Source organism: Anthonomus grandis, chromosome 11, assembly GCF_022605725.1.
Source record: "Anthonomus grandis grandis chromosome 11, icAntGran1.3, whole genome shotgun sequence".
Lineage (NCBI taxonomy): Eukaryota > Metazoa > Arthropoda > Insecta > Coleoptera > Curculionidae > Anthonomus > Anthonomus grandis.
In genome coordinates, this window is record NC_065556.1 from 29,700,422 (window position 1) to 29,723,374 (window position 22,953).

Below are 22,953 nucleotides of genomic sequence, written 5' to 3' on the forward strand. Positions count from 1 at the left end.
TACATTTTAATACCGATAATTGTTTAACTTTGTACTTGGCTTCAATAGAAAGAAAATCCAGGTTGAATATAATTATAAGTTGGCAAGAATTGATAAAATGCACGATCTTGTGTCATATAATTCACATAACTAATAAAGCATCTAGAATGTAGGGATTCATAATTATTGTAAGGCATTTAATGTAACTTATGCTACGACATCAATAGTTGTTAGTTAACTTCCAACTACTATGTAAATGGACGTTTATCTCTGTTGAGTTTGAACTAAATAAAATAAAACAAAACGGCTTGATACTTGATAAAATTCCCATTTAATCCCTTATTACTGTATATAAACTAAAACCCTACAACGTAAACTGCTTGTAGTCACTTAAAGCCTGAAGCAGGGTTTGTTGCACGGTTGACGGGCCATCTGAAAAGCATTTAAAAAAAAACAAATTTATAGACTATCATATAAACTTCTCACCTATAGAATACCAAGGAGATGCTGTAGACGATGAGTCACCCCTCGCGGAAGCCAAAGCATGTCGCAAAGCGAGCGGAAACGCAACGGAGAAACACATGGGAGGTTCAGCAATCGCTTAAATGATATAACCAAAGTTTACTGTAAACTTTGATGTAACACTTAGGCTCGGTTGTACAATGAGCGTTCAACAACAGTTTATAAAGATCTCCGGTTCAGCGGAATTAATCCATTGTAAAATGTTGGTTCAAATGATAACCTGCGGTTCATCTTGAACGTCTAATTTGGAGCGTTCAATGGGAGTTCAAGCAAATTTTTGAGATTAAATTGATATTTAGTATATATCATTTTGATATTTTTTATTTATGTAAATACAGCCGCCCTTCAATAATTATTGTGTTTGGTAAGGTGTTTTATTATTATTTACTATTAGGTACCCTAGATTTAGTTTACAAACCATAAATATAAAAATGGATCCTATTTGGGAAGATACTATGGATGACGAAAATTTTCTGGAATTAATAAATAAAATTGTACACCCTAGATAATCACAGGTGTACAGAGATCATTTGAACATTTGGGATGATAAAGAATTTAAGGCTAGATTTGGGTTGGAAAAGCAAGCTGTAAGATTCATAGTAGATAGAATTTCTGAACAAATTTCATCGGTTACGGACAAGTATGTTGATTTGTATTAGTTCAATTACACTATTTATAGACTTTAAAAATAGTTTTAGATCTTAGATAGAATATCGTCAGCATTTTCGCTTTCGATCTGAATAACAAATTGATTCTAAAAATTTTACAATATTTAAGATTGAAAATTATTTAAAATAAGTTAAAAAAAAACTGCCATAGCATCAGTGTCATATTTTGATGTTAGTCCTGTAAGTTGGCTTCCTAATATTTCATGGATATCACTCTCGCTTGCAGTTATTGTTATAAATTTTTGCTTGGCCCTTCTTTTATATTCTCATACTTATTTTTTAGAAATGTAACAGTTCTAAGGGGCTCTCCGAGAACACTGTTAAATTCCTCACAAATTTTCTCCAAGGCCTCTGCTTTAACTTCATTTTCTTATATTCTATGCTTTCCTTGTATTTCTTCGGAACACTTCGGAATTGACGGTATTGTTTGTGTTCAAGAAATACTTATAATCGGCAACATACAAAAAACAAAGTAAATAAATAAATTAATTTTAATGAATAGGTTTTTCTTTTCTTTTTCTTCTTTTTTATGTGGCCATTGCAGACTTTAAATAGAACCTAGTTTAACTAAACTTGTACCCAAAGAACACACGAACCTCTGAACTACGTTCAACGAAGAACTTAAGTTGAACCACTGCTTGTACAACCGGGCCTTAGTAAATTATTTAATTAATTAGGCACAACTGTCAAATACCTTTCGACTTTAATACTCCTACAGGGTTAGGTGTATTATTGCTGAAGCGTACTTTAAAATCTTGCGGTATGTCTTTGAATCCATAAGGCTTATAGTTCCAAGTGCGGCTCGTTAAGATTTTTCCAGTGGTACTGTCTTGGACTATTTCCTCAGTTGAGTGACAACCCAGGCCCATTATGAAGGCTCCCTCTACTTGACCTACGAATTACGTTCATAAACCATTTGGAGGTAAAGGGAAGGGATTAGGTGTTATACAGGTTGGAGAATTCAGTATTACGCAGAGTGCAACACCTTTTCCTCTCATGTGACGTTGCATCATTGAATTTTGACTTATTATGGTTATTTATATTCCTTCCGAAAGTATTCAAATTATTAAATGGTTTTATGGAGGCAATTCAGCCGTAGGGATATGTCTAAGGTGGTTTCGAATTTTGAGTCATCCTTTCTATCGAATGGGTCCAGGAACAAGAATGACTGGGAGAAATGGTTTGTAATTAATTTAATACGATCAAGAAGAATTAGGTATCGACCAACAAATTGTATCCAGTAACAAATATTTCAAAACTCAAGAGATATTTCTCGAATCTTTTGTGTAAACATGCTAAGAGTGAAGATAAAATTTTTTAAAAAAATATTTTATTTTTTAGATGAATCTTCTTTTTCATTACATAGGAAACACAATACTTCATATTTAAATAAAATTTCTTATTCACACTTGGCTAGCATTTTAACAAATACTTTTCCTAATCACCTTATTAGTGGATCTGGCGATATTCAAGTTCTCCAAATTTGTCCTCAAATGATTTGCGGTTATCTTAAAGAGACCATTGATAAAGACTAAGCGTTACAAGATTTTTTCATTCAATTGAAAAACTACTTAATAACTTCCAAACAGTTGAACTTACAAGAAAATTAGTAAGGGCCTTTTTGGTAAAGAAACTTATTGGCTTTCATATTAAACTAAAATCAAAAAAATTCCTACACGGGTTTTCAAGATATTGAGATTTTTCTAAAGCCTTTGACAATATCTAGGTCTTGTCAATTCCTTGAAGAACTACTCAATAACTTCAAAACACTTGAACTTACAAGGAATCTTGTAAGAGCATTTTCGGTTAAGAAACTCATTGGCTTTCATAGGAAACTAAGATCAATAAAATCGTTGCATGAGTTTTGAAGATATTGGAATTTTTATAGAGCGTTTGATAATATCAACTTTCTGTTGAAAAACTTTTCAATAACTCGAAAACAGTTGAACTTACAAGGAAACTTCTAAGAATCTTTTTTGGTGAAGAAAACTGGAAACTAAAACCAAGAAAATCGTTACCTGAGTTTTCAAGATATTGAGATTTTTGTAAAGCCTCTGACAATATCATGATTTTTGAAAAATTACTCAATAACTCCAAAACAGTTGAACTTACAAAGAAACTTGATAGGACTTCTTTGGTGAAGAAACTCATTTGCTTTGATATGAAACTAAAACCAATTAGATCCTTACATAAGTTTTCAAGATGTTGAGATTTTTTTAAAGCCATGACATTATTAAGGTTTTTTCTTCTGTTAAAAAACTATTCAATAACTCCCAAACAGTTGAACTTACAAAGAAACTTGTAAGGGCTTTTTTTGTGAAGAAACTTATTGGCTTTCACATGAAACTAAAATCAATAAAATCGTTGCATGCGTTTTCAAAATATTCGGATTTTTATAAAGCCTCTGACAATATCAAGATTTTTTCATTCTGTTAAAGAACTGCTCAATAACTTTAAAATAGTTGAACTTACAAGGAAATTACAAAGAAAATTGTTGAATGTCCCAATTTCATTTCGCCAGAAACTCTTTTGGAACTATGAAAAAAGTCTTATGATAGGTTAACTTATTGAAATTCACTAGAAGGCCACAAACGGTGCTCGATCGCCATGTTTTTCTCATAAATTGAACAGCAGCATTTATAAATCAGTGAAAGTAGCTCAGTTTTAACCACATTTTTAGGGAAGAGAATTGTACGACGGGTACAACGACATGATACTGTTCTTCAGTGCACCATCGCTCTTCCAGAAATTCTAAAACCACTTACCAAATTCACTAAATGGAGAAATAGAACTACTGAACTTCAAATCTGATAACTGTTGTGTGCTACTTTAATTTTTTCATCGGACTTTGATCTTCAGAAGTCATAACCGTATTGGTTGCAATATTTAGTGCGTTTAACGACCGACTTATGGTATAAAACTTATGGTTATCAAAATCATCGCAACATCTTAAATCTGTGAAGGATACTGTAAGGTTTCAGTATACATACCGCCCGTGATAGAAGATTTGAAAGCAAGGTTCTCTGAAGACGTTTCAATTTAAGTCTGCTTTTTAACATAAAATTCATAGAAAAAGAAAAAGCCGAATTAACTAGCTGCCTTGTTAAGAATGTCGCAAATAGCATCTATGATCGATACACTGAGAAGGTGTCTTGTCTCGATCACATTTTGTCACAAAAGTGTGACAAGGATCACATTCTCCAAAGCTAGTGCCGAAACGTCATCTTCTTCTTTGCGTCACATGAAAATTATGAACTATGATGCTGCAGGGATTGAATTCTTCTACATGTAAATTATGACATAAAAGTAACATCCGACGAAGTATTGGAAAAATTCTCTAAAATGCGTATGAATTAAAATGTATAAAATTGATGTTTATATTTATGTACATTAAATGGACGCATTATCACAAATACAAACATTAAATTTTTTAGTTCCCCCCCTCTCCAAAATTTCCCTCTAGATCCGCAATAAATACACAGTATAATAAAGATTATGAGAAAACGGTTCTATGTGAGTTGTATCCTGATGTAGGTAAAGTCTGCATCACAAAAATATTTTAAAAACGCTTTAGAAACTTTCGCGTAATTTTATTGCAAATAACAACAAAATTAAAAGGTATGCGTGCGCGTTGCCATAGTTCGCCTTTAAGCTCGTCTCTATGCATAATGATCGATTCCCCAACCTGTATACTGCTATGCAAATACGTACAATTCTTCTCATAGTTTTATATTGTTTTGCTCGGATTTTGTAGTTTAGGTTGTTATTTATTTTCTTGGTGTTTACATTTTATAGAATTTGTATACTTGCTTGCGTTGACTGGTCCATTGGTAACGACAATATAGAAAACTCCAAACATTTCTAAGTTGCTCTATGAGTTCTTTAAAAGGGAGCACGCTTCGTGAAATTTTAATCAGTCAACGCGAGTGAGGTTAAAGTTCTTGACGTTGTCAATAAAAAGTGTAAAAGAATGCGTTTGTTACAATACCTATGTCGATCAGAGGACTCATGCTTCGGCCCACATCCTCCAAAATATCCACACTTAAAATCTCGTGTTTTCCCGTTAAAATGTCCACTTCCAAGTCGAGAACTCCGCACCCGTATATCGGGTATTCTTCAATTCCTGGCTCGTCTGGTGAAAAACTGCAAATATTGACACTCATTATAATATTCCCTTGACTTTCAAACACTTACAATCCGTTCGAGCTCAAATTAATATTACCATTAAAGCACAGCGTCACAAGTTCTTCCCATGTCGCTTTCGGATTTTTATCTTTCATCGGTTTCATGCGGGCGATCAGAACGTCACAGGCTTTTATTAAAGACTAAAATTTATTTATTTATACAGATAATAATAGTAGCAACAAGAATAAGTGAAAAAAGAACACAACAAATTCCCTATGAAACAGGCCAAATTAGATTCCAGCAGCGCACATCAATCTGAAATTCTACAGCAATGAATTTACATATAATAAATCAAAATGACAGTAGTAACCTTATAATAACTTAGCAAAGCCTTTTGCATCTATATCTTGATTCAGAAAAGTACTATTATTTGCCAGTCTAATCGATTTAGTTATAAACCTTTGTTCTATAAAAAGGTTAGTATAAAAGTCAGGCTGATTTTGTATTAAATATATAGCAATTCTGAAGTGTCTACAGAAGGATTCAGAATATTATACAAACTCTTTAAATCTCTTTGCTTCCAACAAACAACAAGAGGCAGAAGGCAAAATCTGTAATACAGAACTCCGTAATCATCGGAGTAATTGTCAACAAAATCAATTTTGGATTTAATATTTCAGGGCTCTTTGTATTCTAACATGCATAGCGAGGACTACAAACTGAAGAAACATACTCTAGAAAAGGTCTAATTAAAGTATAGTACAACATGGGGATAGCAAGGATATTTGTAATATCTCTTTTACATCTCTTTTAAATTTAAACGATAATACAACTCCAAGATCCCGAATTGTTGTCACATTTGACAGGAGTGTATTCTACAACGCATTTGCAAATGTTGTAGCATTTCTATGCTTGGAAAAGCAAATACTGTAATATTTGACAGGATTCAAATCCATGCAATCCACTCTGGAAAAATCTGACTGTAAATTGATCCAGTTAGTTCTTTCCAGGTTAAGTAGCTTGTCTTCCAAAAAAATTAGATTTATTAAACAAAATAAAAAGTTCCTTACGTGTTTCGGGCATAGTGGTGTCCATCATCAGGGGATAAAAAGGTATAAAATTGGTATTAGATATATGCTACAGGGTTTGATTCCATATCAAAAAAACCCTCTATCTACTATTATTGTTTTTTTTTTAAATTTTATTTTGTTTATTTACATTCTGTTGTTGACAAGTTGTTGTTGTTGTGAATGTACATACATAAACAAAATTAAAAAAAAAACAATATTAACAAATAGAGGGTTTTTTGATATAGAATCAAACCCTGAAGCGTATATCTAATATCAATTTTAAACCTTTTACCCCCTGATGATGGACACCACTGTGTCCGAAACATGTAGGGAATTTTAAGTCACTAAATGTTTAATAAATAAGTGAAGGGAGACTGCAGGATTTTTATTTTACCTTAACCCACGACTCCACTGTAAATATGGACTATTTCTTCACTAAAATAAAAAGTGGATGAGGCAGAAAAAACTGCATGGAGGGTGGTATGCCATTAATCCCCGGGCCCTTATTAGGGTTCAGCCTGCAAATTTTATCTTATATTATAAAAATATTTATGTGGAAATTACTAATTTTGATTAGGTAGGTCAGGCCCAGAAAGGCAATTTTTGTCATTATAGACCATTTTTGAACGTAAATCGTTTCCTAGTCTTCTAGAAATTACATAACCACAGAACTTCTTTATATTCCCATCATTTGAGAACTTTATGCGTCCGATTCTTTGCAATTATATGCTAATATAAGAACACAAGAAATACGTCTTTAAATGCTTGAAAACACTTACGTAAACTACCGCTTCGGACGTTAAACTACCCCCGGTAGTCATGGCGTTTGGACTCGCTACATTATACGACGGTTTCACCGATACTTTTTCCAGTTTTATTCCAAATTTGTAGGCGCAAACTTGTGCCACCTATAACAGTACTGTTAACAATTATTTCTGGGTAAAATATAGTACCACCTTAGTATTAATTCCTTGGCCCATTTCAATTCCAGCATGGCTAACGGCCACTCCCCCATCTATATGATAAATGGAGACTACTGTCGTAAACGTCCCGGCTACTTCTAATATCCACTTCATTGGTATGACTGATATACCTCTTTTCTTCCATCTGTTGGCCTAAAAAAGTATTTCACACTAGATAAGTGATTACGAACATAACTGTGATAATACTTTATTAAATTCTTCTATAGCAGCTTTCTTAGTAATAACACTATCAGACTTTTCAATGTCTTTTATGAAGTTCGCCACAATGGGATTGTCTTTTTCACTCAAGTTCGCCTTCCTCACATCTAAAGGATCCAAACTGAGTGAGTAAGCTATATGGTCCATTATATTTTCTATGCAGGCCATAGCTTCAAAATTACCTATAACCAAATCATTATTTATTAATTTTTGATAATATTTAATCGTTACCTGGGGCCCTGGTGTAGCAATTGCTGGGATTATCCGTGTTTACTAGGTAAGTGTCGTAGGACCAGGTGTCAGTTATGTAGCAGTTTTTAAACTGGTCTACCACCAAAGAATCGATTGGTTCGTTGGTACCTACGCCTGCATCCGTATAAAGGCTCGCCTATACAATACAAGAAATTTATATTCAAGAACTTCTATGAAGGTATAATGGATGTTTGTGTTCAAACCAGATTTTTTTGAGACATTATGTGTCTTTATATATTCTCCCTTCTTCAGGGTATCCTAAAAGTGGATTGTTAATTATTTAAAAGTTATTACTTATAGTTTCTCAGATTTTTATAAAACTTATTTGATGCATCATGTACGACAACATTCGTAGCTAGAATATCATAATTTATTTGCTGGTTATTTGGTGCGAGTGTAGCCCTAAAGAGGGCATCGTTTCATAATTATGATTTGGAAATATTTAAACAAAAAAAAATTAATCAATATGTTTAATTTTATTATATAAATTATTTGCGTTTCAAGTGACGCCGCCAGAGACGAATTTACTACAAAAAGTTAACAACTATCTGGAAAAGTTACTTATTTAATGAAGATTCTCGTGCGTTGACATACGAGGGCGGGTGAATAAATCCGTGACTTTTTGAATTTCCCGCCCTTTAATGGAAATGGCAACTCTGCTCTTGTCAACAGAGAACTATCAGTTGACGCCTGTCAAAATTTGAACAAGCAGCGTCATTTAGTTTGTATTTGACAGCTGTTGATAGCAGACTACCACTCATTTTGAGAAGAAAATGGAAAGAAGTGAATTTCGTGTGCTCATTAAGCATTATTTTTTACGGAAAAAAACCATCACTCAAACCAAGGCTAAGCTTGATAAATATTATGGGGACTCTGCACCATCCATTTCCATGGTAAAGAAGTGGTTTACTGAATTTCGATGTGGCCGTACAAGCACGGAAGATGCCGAACGTTCTGGACGCCCAGTCGAGGTCTCTACCTCCAAAACAATCGATAAAATTCACAATATGGTTTTAGCCGATCGGAGATTGAAAGTGAGAGAGATTGTGGAAGCCATAGGCATCTCACATGGTTCAGTAGTTTCAATTTTGAATGATCATTTGGGTATGAGAAAGCTTTCCGCAAAATGGGTGCCGCGTTTGCTCACAAACACAACCGTGTGACAATTTCCCAGGAGTGTTTGGCGTTATTCAACCGCAATATGGACGAATTTTTGCGTTGTTACCGTGGACGAAACGTGGATCCACCACAACACGCCGGAGACCAAACAGCAGTCAAAACAGTGGATTTCTCGGGGTGAATCGGCGCCCAAGAAGGCAAAGGTGGGTTTGTCAGCCAATAAAGTCATCGCGACCGTTTTTTGGGATGCACGCGGTATAATCCACATTGACTATCTTCAAAAGGGGAAAACAACCAATGGAGAATATTATACCAACTTCTTGGATAGATTCAATGAGGAACTGAAAGAAAAAAGACCACATTTGGCCAAAAAAAAAGTTCTTTTCCACCAGGACAATGCAAGGGTCCACACATGTGCAGTTTCTATGGCAAAAATCCATGAATTAGGTTACGAATTACTTCCTCATCCGCCCTATTCTCCAGATTTAGACTGTGTGACTATTTCCTATTCCCAAACTTAAAGAAATGGCTCGGCGGAAAGAGATTTGACTCCAACGACGAAATCATCTCTCAAACAAATGCCTATTTTGATGACCTCGACAAATCATATTTTTCCGAAGGGATAAAAAAATTGGAGAAACGTTGGACTAAGTGTATTGAACTGAAAGGAGACTATGTTGAAAAATAAAATAACTTTTTATATAAAAACCTGTCTTTTATCCAAAAAGTCACGGACTTATTGACCCGCCCTCGTACTTTCGAAAAAGTGGTACCAGTCTTTTTGTTTAGCCAATCGTTTTCGGACAAAAATCACTTATCCCACAATAATGTAAAAAAGGGATTTTATTGCTAACAATAAATGTTCAAAATGAAAACGGTTCGTTTTATGCATCGGAGATGTTGTGGGTAATAACGTTGGCCGCTTGTTTTATTTTTTACGCATCAGTCTTTCATTGATGAAAACAAGTTCTTTAAAATATCCCCATAGAAAAAAGTCTAGGGGGTTCAGATCAGGTGAGCGCGGCGGCCATTGGATGGTCCATTCCATCGATTACTAAAAGTAGCATCGAGATGTTGCCTTACGATTCAAATGGAGTGCGAAGGAGCTCCATCGTATTATAGCCACTTGTCTTGACGTGTTGCTAGAGATACGTCGTTCAAGTTATGTTGCAAGAAATGTAATTAGTCTATAGATTGACTGAAAACTGATGCTGAGAACGATCATTTTTCATAATTTAGGACAAACATAGTGTATACTAAATATCCCCGTTATTTAAAACTACTTTCTAGCATTTACGATACGAGCATTTCCTTAATCATTTTTAAAAAATTACTTGAAAAATCATATTTATTTTTCTTATAATAAAATGTTTGACCGTATGTGATGTAATGAATTAAATAAGGTAACTATTCGGGGGAGAATTGCTACCTGGCCTCTTCCCCAAATAGAGGAGGACATAATTGTTTAATTGTGCCACTGGAAAGTACTAATGGACTGTACTTATTTGTGTGTCCTTAAAATTATAAACATAAACATACCTCACCTCTGATAGATGCTAATTTTTGATCGTATCTGTTTCTTATGGCAGCATCAATTTAAATGCAAAAATGTGTATGTAAAACTTGAAAATATTGAACAAATATTATAAACCCAGATAAACTTGTTAACAAATCCCATTAAGTTCTTAAGGGAAGTACCAGAAGGAATAATCGGACATGCAAGTGCGACACCTCATTTTAAAGGCAATTAAAAATACTTTTTAAAAATCAGAAAATCCAATGTGGGCGCCACATAAGATAAAATAAAATTGATGATGATCGAAAAAAAACGAAACATCAGATTAATTTTTTTTTGCGTCATGTTGTAGAACATAAAAAGTGGCAATAAAAAACTGTTTTTAGTTTCCCGATATCTCTTTAAATAAAGTCGGTAGAAGGTAAAAACGGTTTTGACAATTTTCGATTTTTTTCGAATTACTCCGGAAGTATCCCGATATTTTAAAATTTTTGAAACGCCATTTTATTAAGCTCCAAATTGCGTAACTTTGCTTCCATTTAACCGACCCCGTAACTTTTACGGTTTCCGAGATTCCAATGGTCACCCTCGAATTTGGGACACCCTGTACAGTGGGAGCCATATTTTGATTTCCTATACACTGGAAGCCTATAAACCGTGAAAAACTTCAGACCCTAAATATGCAATTTTCTCGAAATGTATATGATGTTTTTTATTTTTGCAATTAATGCACCTTGTGAGTACTAAACAAAAAATATTTTACACATTTTCGCCAAAAATGAACCAGAAAGAAGTTATATTGGCCCTTGCAAAAAAAAAATTTGTTCAACAAAAATTTCCTTATAGTAGTTAAGTAGTAATAATAGTTCTAATATTTATAATTTTATTATTAAATTGTTTTAAATACTTCCTAAGAAAGTTCCTTCATTTGTGTAAAATTCATAAAACAAAAAATATGTCATTTTGCAATGCAACATAATAGGCGAAAGGTCCTGTTTACTTCACAATCTTTATTTCAAAAATCCCGAGGCGTTTCGGTTGTTAAACCATTGTCAAGGGATAACTATGTAAAAGTAAAATATAAAAGGGTGTTATTTAGCTAATAAATTAATTAAAAACATAATAAAACTTACATGATATTATCACAAAATGTCCATAAAAAAGCCAAAAACAACGGCACAGACATGAAGCCGCGTATCCACCTGACAAACTGAACGTTTAGAAACATTTACAATCGTTTACAAACACGATGTTTATCCGGTGGATACGTCGGTCACTCACATTTGCAAACGTTTGCAGGCGTTTGTCACTGTTCCGCGAAAAGTCGGTAACTTCAAAGGATTTGACTTGTTTGTGGATTTCTGCCTGATTTCAGTGGAGACGCGATATTCTACGTTTGTAGATAAATAGATATTTATATAGCTCGCTAATGCTTTCATGATGGCGGCACATACTTCAGGAATTATTCTAGAAATGAGCTGCTTCGAAACTCTGAAGAGGTACATAAGACTGGCATAGGAATCTCCTGTCGCTAGAAAGCGAAGTGTGATGGCCAGTCTAATTTCGGCAGAGACGCACTCTCGATAGTTCTTGTCAATTTTAGATATTTCTGGAGAAATTCTTGAGAGCAGAAAATCAAAATCTCTTGGCGAAACTCGAGTAAAATTTTTGAATAGGCTACTTCTGTCAGTTTTGATATCAGAAATCAGGTGCATAGAAACTCTAGTTTTTGAAAAATGAGACACCCAAAATCTATGTTTTCTTCTTTATTTCTTCTTTTTTTTTTCTATTAGTGCACAAAATACTAATGCAGACGGCAAGTTTCTTTCTACTTAACAGGGCCATTTTTACAATTTTTCTATTCTCGGTTTTCCTCAAAATAAAAAAAGACCTGGATACGCGACAAACGCTCTCAAAACTGCTTTGTGAACAATTTCAAACAACATGTGCTGATCGGTGGGTACTTCGTTTTGCAAGCGTTTATCAATATTCCCAAACGTTTACAAATGTTGCTACAAATGTTAATGCCAGTGGATACGGGGCTTAATATTACAATACATTAACCTAAAAACATTTTTGAAATAAAGATTGCGAAGTAAACGAGACCCTTCGCCTATTATTTCGCTTTACAAAATGGCACTTCGCCTTGGAGAAATCTATGGTAATATTTCATTTTGTTCCAGAACAGAACTTAACTATTTTCGTACAAAAATCTTTATCCATATTTAACAATAGAGAAAACCATAAAAAAATGTTTTTTTTTTCTTAGCTAAAAATAAATAAAACTTTCGAAAAACTAATTTTTTTTTGTAAAATCTATAAAGTCAAGAAGAAAATATTTGTGGAATTCATAGGCAAATAAATTTGGATTGTACTACACTGTATAAGAAAGTGGGAGAAAACATGTAATCCAAAATAAGCAATTTTCGCGAAATATACAAGGTGTCCCAAAATTAGTGAACGAAACGCGAACCCTATATTCTTTGGTCAAAAATAACCTCACTTTTTCCAATAAACATATATCGGCAAACGCCCCCCAAGGGAGCTACGCCCCTTTTAAACAGGGCACCTGAAGATGATTTTTTCCACTTATTTTCGAAACGGGTAAATATAAAAATTTTAAATTTTGGTATTCTCCCAATTTTGATATGCTGAATTTAATTGTCATTTCATTATTTAGTCAGGTGCGTATAATTTACGGGGTGAGCTTAAAAAAATACCTAAAAAAAAATTGTGTGCAAAGTTTTTGTTTTTTTTTCTTTAAATTTTTAAAATTTAAAGCTTTTTACGTAAAAAAGTACCTCTTGGTCAATAACTCTACGAGTTACCGTTTTCGAGAAAGACGCATTTAACAATAACGCTGCATAGTATTATTAATAACAATTTTTATTAAAACTCAATAGCACGCTTCAAAAGTAATTTCACAAATAAAATTGCAAACAGATAAAAATACTAATTTATTTGAGGCAAATGTTCAAACAAGTTTCCGTTTTCCTGAATGCATAAACTGGATCTTTTTTGAATGTTTTGGGTCGATCTAAGAATTTCAAATCGGTTTTCTTTTATTTGGCCTGCAACTGCGAGAATTCGCCTGTGAAGCTCTTCTGGAGTATCAATTTCCGTGGCATAAATAATATTGCACATATTACCCCAAAGATAATAATCCAGAGGATTAAGGTCGGGCGATCGTGCAGGACCACCTCGCCCTATCCATCTGCCTGTAAAATTATTGTCCAGCCAAGTTCTCACCTATCAGCTGTAGTGAGCTGGTGCCCCATCGTGCTGAAAAATCATTTCCAGCCGAGTTTCTATGGGAACATCGTCCAGTAAATCTCTGAGATTGTTTTGAAGAAAATTTAAATAATGACGACCAGTTAACCTGTGTGGCAAAATAATTGGGCCTATCAATTTATCTCCTATCAAACCTGCCCATACGTTAAAGGAAAATCTATGCTGAGAATGCTATGGATTCTCGATGCTCCAAAAAATGAGTATTAGGGCTGTTAAAGCCCTTACTCCTGGAAAAAGTTGCCTCATCTGACCACAAAATTTTTTGACGAAGATTTGGGTGATTTAAAATCCAATGACAAAAGTCTACTTGAGCTGGAAAATCTTCTTCTTCTAACTCCTGAACCCTTTTATGATGGGAAGGATGGTATCCTAACATCTTAGTCATTCTTCCCTTCTGAAATTATTTTTAAATATTTTAAATTGCATAGGAAATAAGCCTAAACCTTAGTAAGCCACTAAACATTCCAGTTAGTCGTCAAAAGGGATTTGTTTTGGGGTGTTTGATGTTTGTGATAAGACTTATCCAAGTAAATAATAATAATAATAGTAATTAGAGTATTTTGAAATGAATTTAATGTGATCCGACGATAATAATTAATAACAACACTATTTATACCAATCTCAATTTTCAGTTATAATTACTTTAAATTTAATTTTTTGGATAACAAATTAGGTTCTTAATTATTTATTTATCATATTTAATTTTACTTAAATTTGACTTTGGGATATTGGTAATCTCTTCTAAGGTTCTCAATGATATCTTCAATTAAATTCAATACTTCCCCATAAGCATCATTTGCAATTGCGTGCATTACGGCATGTGCGTTTCCATTGCAAAATCCATACATAAAATGAATATCTACTCTTTCACGAGTCGAAAAGTCTTCCATAGTTAAAAAGATATTAACAATTTGAATGCAAAATGACAACTAATCAATTACAACAAATGTTAATGTCATTATGCAGTGTGTCAATGTTTTCCAAAGGCTGCTACTAAGTTTTCATAAAAATTGGGAGTGAAAATAATACTATGCAGCGTTTTTCTTAAAAACGTACGTAAAAAGCTTCAAATTTTTAAAATTTAAAGAAAAAAAAACAAAAACTTTGCACACAATTTTTTTTAGGTATTTTTTTAGGCTCACCCCCTAAATGATACGCACCTGACTAAATAATGAAAATTATAAAATGACAACTAAATTCAGCATATCAAAATTGGGAGAATACCAAAATTTAAAATTTTTATATTTACCCGTTTCGAAAATAAGTGGAAAAAACCATCTTCAGGTGTCCCCTTTAAAAGGGGCGTAGCTCCCTTGGGGGGCGTTTGCCGATATATGTTTATAGGAAAAAGTGAGGTTATTTTTGACCAAAGAATACAGGGTTCGCGTTTCGTCCACTAATTTTGGGACACCCTGTATACGGTTTTTAGTTTTTTTTTTTTTAGCAATGAATGCACCCTTTAAGGACCAAACAAATAGCATTTTAAATTTTTTCAAAAAACTAATAACGAGGAATTTATTGGCACTTGTTGGTCAAAAATTTCCTTGAAAATCACATTTTTCTGATTAAGTCTACTTAGCTGAGAAAAAAGTGTTTCATCACAAGAAACATTTGCTCTATTTTTCATACAGTGGGACAACACTTAAAAAACCCCATCTATCAATACATTCTTCATGCGACCCTTAAAGAACCTCACAGAATCGCAACTAATAATAATAACATTCATACTTACCTCAAGATATTGTATCGCTCCGGCACTATTAACGCCAACCTCATATTTCGTATACATCGGATACCTTTTCCCAATAATCTCCATGTTATCACTTAAATTCATCCACATCTTAACGGGTTTATTAAGTTTGTATGCAGCTAAAGCGGCTGCTGTGGTTACAAAAGCGTTCCTGGTAATCTTCGCCCCGAAGGCTCCTCCTAGCCTTCGTACAACCACGTTTATCCTGGAATAAAATAACTGGATTCATATGACAATTTCATAACAATTCTCCGGTTACTTGCTTTTGAGAGGGCATTAGTAGCACCTGTGAAATCACTCCTTGTATATGATCCATCCATTGCGTCGCCGGATATACCGTGAGACCATCCTCTGCCGGGAGCACCAGACAATTTTGGTTTTCCATGTGGAAATGGTACTGAGTTGGCACGTAAACTTCCCCCGCGATCACTTTTTTGATATCGCTACCTTTGGTTTTTGGTACCACCGAAGTTAAATGGGTAATTCTCTTGGTAAGGTTTTGTGCCACGACATCTTTGACTGAAAACACGGGGTCAGCGGTGGGTGCATTAGAAGTGACTTTGATCGAATCGCGAGCATTCAAAGCGATATCGTGACTGGTTGCTACCAGGACCCCAATCGGTTGGGAAAAGTATCGAACCTAAAGAGCACTAGTTTAGGTAAATTGGTTTAAAGTTATAGGGGATCTATTTATACGGTTCCGGCACAAAATAGTTCTTCCACAAGTGTTTGAGCGATAGATGGTAATGCGATTGAGTTGGTGCCAGGAATATCTTTAGCTGAGTAAAAAGCGATCACTCCATCAACCTTTAGGGCATCAGTTGAGTCTATTTGGGTAATGGTGGATCCGGGAGTGAGTTGTGCTGGCACCAATACCCCATACAGCTGACCCGGCAGGTCGGGTTTGTCAATTATGTACTGCGCTTGACCTAATAAAAATGAGTTTAAATTTTCAATTTATTTCCTGGTGACTGATGGGTTGTACCTGAAGTTTGAGCAAGTGCCTCCAGCTTTATAACAGGTTCGGTCAGAGGATATAAGGTGGAATCACTATAGATTTGTTGACTGGCAGTTGACACCGGTCTCGTCAATAGGGTCCCACCACTTTTATTTACTGAGGACACTAAAGAGCTCGGGGCTATACTCAAAACGAACTGAAAATATGCATATTTTCACAGATACAGTGTGGCCCAAATTAGGTGTACATGTATGTGTATCTTGGAAACTATAAGAGATAGAAAATTGATTAAATGGGGAAAGTTGTAGGGCATTTAATTACTAGTTTAGTGCCGCTTTCAGAACGATTTTATCTTTTTTTGAAATATTTAGAAAAAATCAAAAATTTGCATTTTTGAAAAAGAACTGATTTTTTTTTTATTTCAACGCTATTTTAGATTTCAAAAATACGTTGAAATAAAAGAAAATATAAGCCTTTTTCAAAAATGCAACTTTTTCCAAATATATTAAAATCGGAAAAAGATGATAAAATCATTCTAAAAGCGGCACTAAATTGGTAACTAATTGCCCTACAACTTCCCCCATTTAACCATTTTTCTATCTCTTATAGTTTCCAAAATACCCATACATGTACACCCAATTTGGGCTACACTGTATAAATAAACGTACCTTATAAAACAGATTAATGGCGAGTTGCTTTCTAAAAGCGGGACTTGGATCGGGTTTGATCCAGTCCGGAACGATTTCTTGGTCCAAGGAAGCGAACGCCGATTGCAGTGTTGCATTATCAAACAGCTGCTTTCCCGTTAATAACGTTTCTGTGGCAGATGCATGAGTGAACTTGGGATTGACCGCCCCATAGACTATTCGAGCTGACTTTACGATGCCTGAGGTGTCTAACTGGAAGAGAAAACCTGCGTGCATCATTGCGTGCGCGTTCTGGGCTCTCGGCATAATCTGAAATTTCATTTCGTCACTTGTGCACACCATTTTTTTCCGAAAATATTCACCTTATAGCTGGTGTAGTAATAGTCGGTTCCATAGGGAGGTAAAATGATTTGCTTAATAACTTTTTTATTCATGTCAAGTTGCAGAAAGTCTTTTGGGGTTACTCTGGTCTCATTTTCACTTGTGTCCACTATAATAAGCATATTGGGATAATGCGTGGGTTAAAATATATGAATACCACTCACCAATTACCAGTCTGGCCTGTACAGTTTCAAATATTAAAAAAATATCCGAGGCAAACCCGTTGTCATTGAACTTCATGATTAAATTACCTGCGAGGGTGCCAATCTAAGAAGAAAAATTCATTGAGAACCCAAAAGATTATAAGGTCTTATGAAAATTACATTTCGCACTGGTACGTGGGCAACCAAATCCAGATGGTCGGCCATTTTGTCCAGATAGACGAAGCTGGAGTATAATTTGGCGGTTTTTCTGAAAATGCTTATCGTATCGGTTATCGTGACATTCCCTCCTAAGACTAAACTACTTGAGGTGGAAGTATAGGTTGTCAACTCTACGACTCCAGTGATATCTATGTAGTTATCTGCGGAGTATCCACCGGTTGGCCAGTATACACCTACAAAAAAAAAATAATTGGCAAGTAGAGGTGTTACTTAGCAGTACATATTTTTGCTTTTTGGCCTATTCAGAAATCTTTCCTGTGATACGTATTAATGATCACAAACCCTAATAGCTTTCTTTCTTTCATACTATATTGAGTTGAGTTAAGGTTGTATCATACAGGCAGCATATGCTTACTTAAAGAGGATGCTGTATTGTTCCTCCAAAGCCGAATAGAGTTGTTCGCTTATGTTCGTAATCCCTTATTTATGATTTATTTTCACTATTTTCTTTGCGTTTTTGGTTGCTGTGTAATGGAGAAGCCAAAAAGCAGAAACGCGTGTCCGCATGCACACACTATGTTTTAAGTGACGCAACATTGTATAGAGCTAGGACAGATTAATGGAAGCTCTACAGTAACAGACATAAACCCGAAAGTTACTTTAATCCTCTTAAAACGCATGGAAAAGGTAGTTGTCCAAGAATTAACAATCTGATTTATAGAGAATAATGTAATACTACCATGGATTTATACCCAAATGCTTTACTACACCAAATTTATTAGAATGTCTAAATGATTGGACTAAATATCATAACAGCCAACAGACGTTGTTTACTTGGCCGTTTAACAAAGTACCACATAACTTGTTATTAATAAAACTTAAATTAAATTACTTAATAAATTAAAACTTAAACTAAAAAACAAAAATTAAAGAACACTTTGTAGTAAGAGGAACCTACTTGAAACACGTGATCCTTGAATCCTTCTTTAACTACAATCAAGGAACTCATCGAAATATGTGCAGGAAATCATGAGATATTTGAATTTTTCCTTACAGGAGTGTCTGTACTATGAAACATTATTCACAAATTACTGTTTTAAAATGATGTTATTCTTGTTTTTGATATTCCCTGGAGTGTTCTTTAATTATCGCCAAGATAGGATTTTTTCACGTTTGACTTGAAATTCTTAAGGTGATGTGAGATAGAACGAGAGTGAACTATAGATTTTGTTAACACGTATAATTTTCTTAAAAAGCATTATTTCTCCGGCAATTATTTTCTGAAAAAAAAGCCGTTTTTCATTAATCCTACCCTTACCCCCCCACCCACCCCACATAACTTATCAGTAAGAAATTGTTTTCAAAAATCATTGTTTTGCAAAATAATATGCATGAATCGACCGCTGCTTTCGTCATTAATATCCAATCTAATAACACAGTTTATTTATTTAAATTTGATATAATTATATATATATTTATATTAATAAACATTTAAATTAAAAACAGTGTTTTTAGATTAGATATTATGGAGGAAAACCAGTGATTTTTCAAAAGAATTTTTTACTGGGCAAATGTTTGGGGTGGGTGGGGGGGTAAGGGTTTTGTGGATGAAAAATAATGCTTTAGCAGAAAATATATATTCAATATTTAATTTATTAGCAATATTTATTTAAATTTGTTATAATTTTATATATAAATATTTAGTATAAAAACAGCGTTATTAGATGGGATAATCTGGACGAAAAACAGTGATTTTTCAGAGGAATTTCATCAAATATTTGAGCTGTAGTAATCGAGTTTAAAAACTAGATATGAAAATCCCGTGTCAATTTCTTTAAATGTCGAAATGTTCTCCCTTTTGTAAACAGAATCGTATATGATACACGTATATTCTACAGTTAAACAAATACTACCAAGTAAAAGTGAATGGAATCATTTCAGAGAAACATCTCGTAAAAAGCGAAGTTATCCAGAGGGACCTTATTGACCTTGTAGATACAACAGATAAAACTTTTTGCCGATGATAGTAAACTAGATGCAAATGCTCTTACTTATGTGGAGCAGATAAAAATAGATCTTTAGACAGTAGAAGCATGGTCAGAGATAGAAAGAATGAAATTAAATTAGTCCAATTATAATCGGATCAAACCACTCAAACAAGATGACCCAGGAGTGATAATTGCAAAAAAAGTCCACTCTTTTATTCACTTCATAAAACAAGCATTTAAAGATCATTCAAAGGCCAATATGATTGTCAAATTAGAAATGTTTTAAAGCAGAATTAAAACTAGCAAAACTGTGACTGTCACAAATGTTAATGCCTTTAAGAACCGCCTTAACAGGAATCTTAAAAATAGTGTTGAAGTTATGATGGACTATACAACAATCTATCTACAACTTACAACAATCTTTAAACTAGCTATAGCTTCCTCGGTTTATCCGCCTGCTATTGGCTATTATTACTGAATCACCTTTACTTATTCTGCTTGCATTATAATTTATATTACCTTTAGCAGTATTTCCTCCAACCAACATATAACTGCTTCCAACAGTCGTCAAAATTTCCAATAAGTCCTTTAAAGTATAAACTTTTGTCCAAGTAGCTTTTTGGAGGTTATAACGCAGCGGCACTCTCTGGCAAACCTTCGCACAACCCTTATGGCATTTGGCGGAACTACATCCGACCTTCAAGTCTTCCAAGTCCTCAATGGTATCTTAAAAAATTGAGTTATCCTCAGAACGGTTGCATATCCAATTCATCAATTTTACCAGATTTAGGAACTAACTGCCTAAAACCGGTCAAGATTGGTCTGTATCCGGTACACCTACAGAGGTTACCACCAAAAGAATTTTCAATTTGGATATCCGTTAAATTGCTTATTTGGTTCAGTGCGTACATATTCATCACCATTCCGGAAGAGCAGAAACTGTGGAAATTAATTATGTCTGCAAGAAAGTTAGCAAAACAGCTTACCCACATTGAGTGCCATTATTGGCCGCCAACAATGTTTGAATCTTATGGTATCCAATTATTGGGTTTCCAATTCCCTCGTTGGTCAAAATCTTCCAACCGTGGCAAGAATAAATGGATACCAAACACTGTGAATAACATATTTCTTTGTAAAGTCAAATTTAGTTTGCTTACTTACAGAATTAACGGCAAATATCTTCTTGTTGCCATCAGAATCGGTTTCCTCAATAGCCACGATGCATACACCGCAACCCCCTTCTAGGCACATCTTTTTTGTGGCTGTGAGGTGAAGGTGGTCTCTGAGGTATTCATTGAGGGTCGTGTCAGGTGTGACATCAGAGGCCTTAACTACAACAATTCGTTAGTAGTAGGGTTGTCGGAATTACGTAGATATACTTACTTATTTGCTCTTTACCACTGACATGCAGTCGTATCTCTGATTCACTGTGAAAATAACCAAATAATTTTTAAAGTGATATTTTGAATAGGTACACTTACTGTTGCATCCTGAAAATATTCATTGCAAATAAAAGAGTTAATCAACCAATTAGTCGAGCAATAATGAAACCATTTCCTATTATTTCTATAAAATTTATATTTGTTTATGTTATTGTTATATTTAAGATAGTACATTGAAAAAAAAATGCTGATAATGTTCGTTAAAGGAGACTTTGTGTACATTTAAGCAAAACAAAGCATTCGTGTTTACATGGTTATGTGAATAAATAATAGAGAAGTTCAATAAAAGGGGGGGTATTATACAGGGTGTTTCAGAACTATGGAATCAAACTTCTGGGGGTTGTTTAGTGCAACGGAAGAATCCATTTGAGTAAAGGAACCCATGTCCGGAAATTACATTTCGCATTCTAAAAATTTATTTCATGAATGTTAGAAAGTGAAAAAAAAATCACTTTCCAAGACAGTGACTTTTTTTTTAAATAAAAAACTTGTCCCTGGAAGTTGCACTTTTTTTAAATACTTAGAGACCAAACGCTCTCAATATCTCCGATACCAAGCTTTGAAAATTGGAACCTTTGAAAAGCATTTGAAACCATTTATACCCAGTCATTTCAATTACCTACACCTCTGTTTGTGGTGGTTTTCAAAAAAGTGTCAAAAATTTTAACTGCATTGTAAATTGAAAATATTTACAATGAGAATCCAAACTAAAATACACAACGAAGTTTGAATAATCTTCAATACTAAATATCTGAACAGAGAATTTTTAAGTCGGTTTACAAGCAGTAGAATTGAAGCTATTAATTTGATCTGTTAAGGATCTGGATAGATCAGCAAGGATTCCTAATAATAAAAAATTGGATATCCTGGTTTCATTACACGAAAATCCGAATCTATATAACTCGGCTGGTTTTTACTGGTTTAACTCGTTTCTTCTCATTTTTTCCAGAACTTCTAATTTTTTGGGGTTTTTTTGGTTATTAAATAAGGAGATAATAACTTGTACTTCTCTATTTATTATTACACTATCAATATTCAGGGGCCAATTACAGATAGTAACCTAAACTATAAAATATTCAATACATATTACTAAGAAATAAAAACAATTAGCTAACACTATCTCAAACAACATAAAAACTCCTTTTAAGATAGTAACAGGTCTATAATTACTTACATCATACTTTACGATGTAACTTAGGAGTCCATCAGGTCCAACAGATCTATTACCAGTTGAGTTTCCTAATTTTTAGCGCATTTTTAACTTTTAACAAATGAAAGTTTTGAGAGTCAATTTATTGGGATATATGTATGTATGTAGTTTGATTATGTACCAAGTTCTTCCAGGAAATTGAACGATTTTGCTTCCTAAATGCCTGGAAGAGACAATTGATTATGTCGGAAAAACTGGAAATTTTGCTAGTAACTTAAGAGATAATCTCTTCCAGGTACCCCAGGATTGATTTATCAGTTTTTTCTATAAAATGGAGCAGTTTTTCTTTGCAAATAGCTGGAAGAATACCCGGAAATGATGCCATTTTTTTGGGGACTTTTGCCAGTAATTAAATTGATTCCAGGAACGAGAAAATTTTGTAATTTTAATAATTTTTTAGGTTTTCCTCTAGATTTTACACTTTACGCCACTGTATTTAACGGGTCGTTTGAATTTACATCTAATTCAGCTAAAATTAGTCTAATGGAAGTCGGCAATCGCTAGTTTGTTTCTTTGAAACAAAAACTAGAT

At 34.0% G+C, this 22,953-nt stretch overlaps 2 protein-coding genes across 2 annotated transcripts in view; one reads left to right on the top strand and one right to left on the bottom strand.

Moving 5' to 3' along the window:
- The window catches only part of LOC126741989 (band 4.1-like protein 4), a 43,784-nt gene that overhangs the window by 3,640 nt on the left and 17,191 nt on the right, over positions 1 to 22,953 (top strand). The window lies entirely within an intron of this gene.
- On the bottom strand, positions 288 to 21,363 carry LOC126741988 (xanthine dehydrogenase-like). Its single transcript, XM_050448503.1, has 23 exons — positions 21,252 to 21,363; positions 21,154 to 21,197; positions 20,932 to 21,101; positions 20,757 to 20,881; positions 20,552 to 20,709; positions 20,290 to 20,496; positions 17,783 to 18,015; positions 17,624 to 17,726; positions 17,441 to 17,568; positions 17,100 to 17,387; positions 16,459 to 16,627; positions 16,170 to 16,402; positions 15,737 to 16,113; positions 15,456 to 15,678; positions 7,777 to 7,933; positions 7,534 to 7,727; positions 7,321 to 7,479; positions 7,144 to 7,272; positions 5,364 to 5,494; positions 5,158 to 5,312; positions 1,864 to 2,061; positions 466 to 579; positions 288 to 411 (listed from the first exon to the last, which is right to left on the bottom strand). Exons 1-23 carry the CDS (start codon positions 21,272 to 21,274, stop codon positions 344 to 346), a joined length of 3,786 nt encoding a protein of 1,261 aa, XP_050304460.1. The 5' UTR covers positions 21,275 to 21,363; the 3' UTR covers positions 288 to 343.

Bases quoted from the DNA above. Each gene is read 5' to 3' on its own strand.
- LOC126741988 (XM_050448503.1), bottom strand. From the start codon at position 21,274: ATGAATATTTTCAGGATGCAACA. The intron at 17,569-17,623 runs GTGAGTGGTATT...TGCTTATTATAG, and splicing joins ACAGGCCAGACTGGTAATTG to TGGACACAAGTGAAAATGAG. The intron at 16,403-16,458 runs GTACAACCCATC...CATTTTTATTAG, and splicing joins GGCACTTGCTCAAACTTCAG to GTCAAGCGCAGTACATAATT.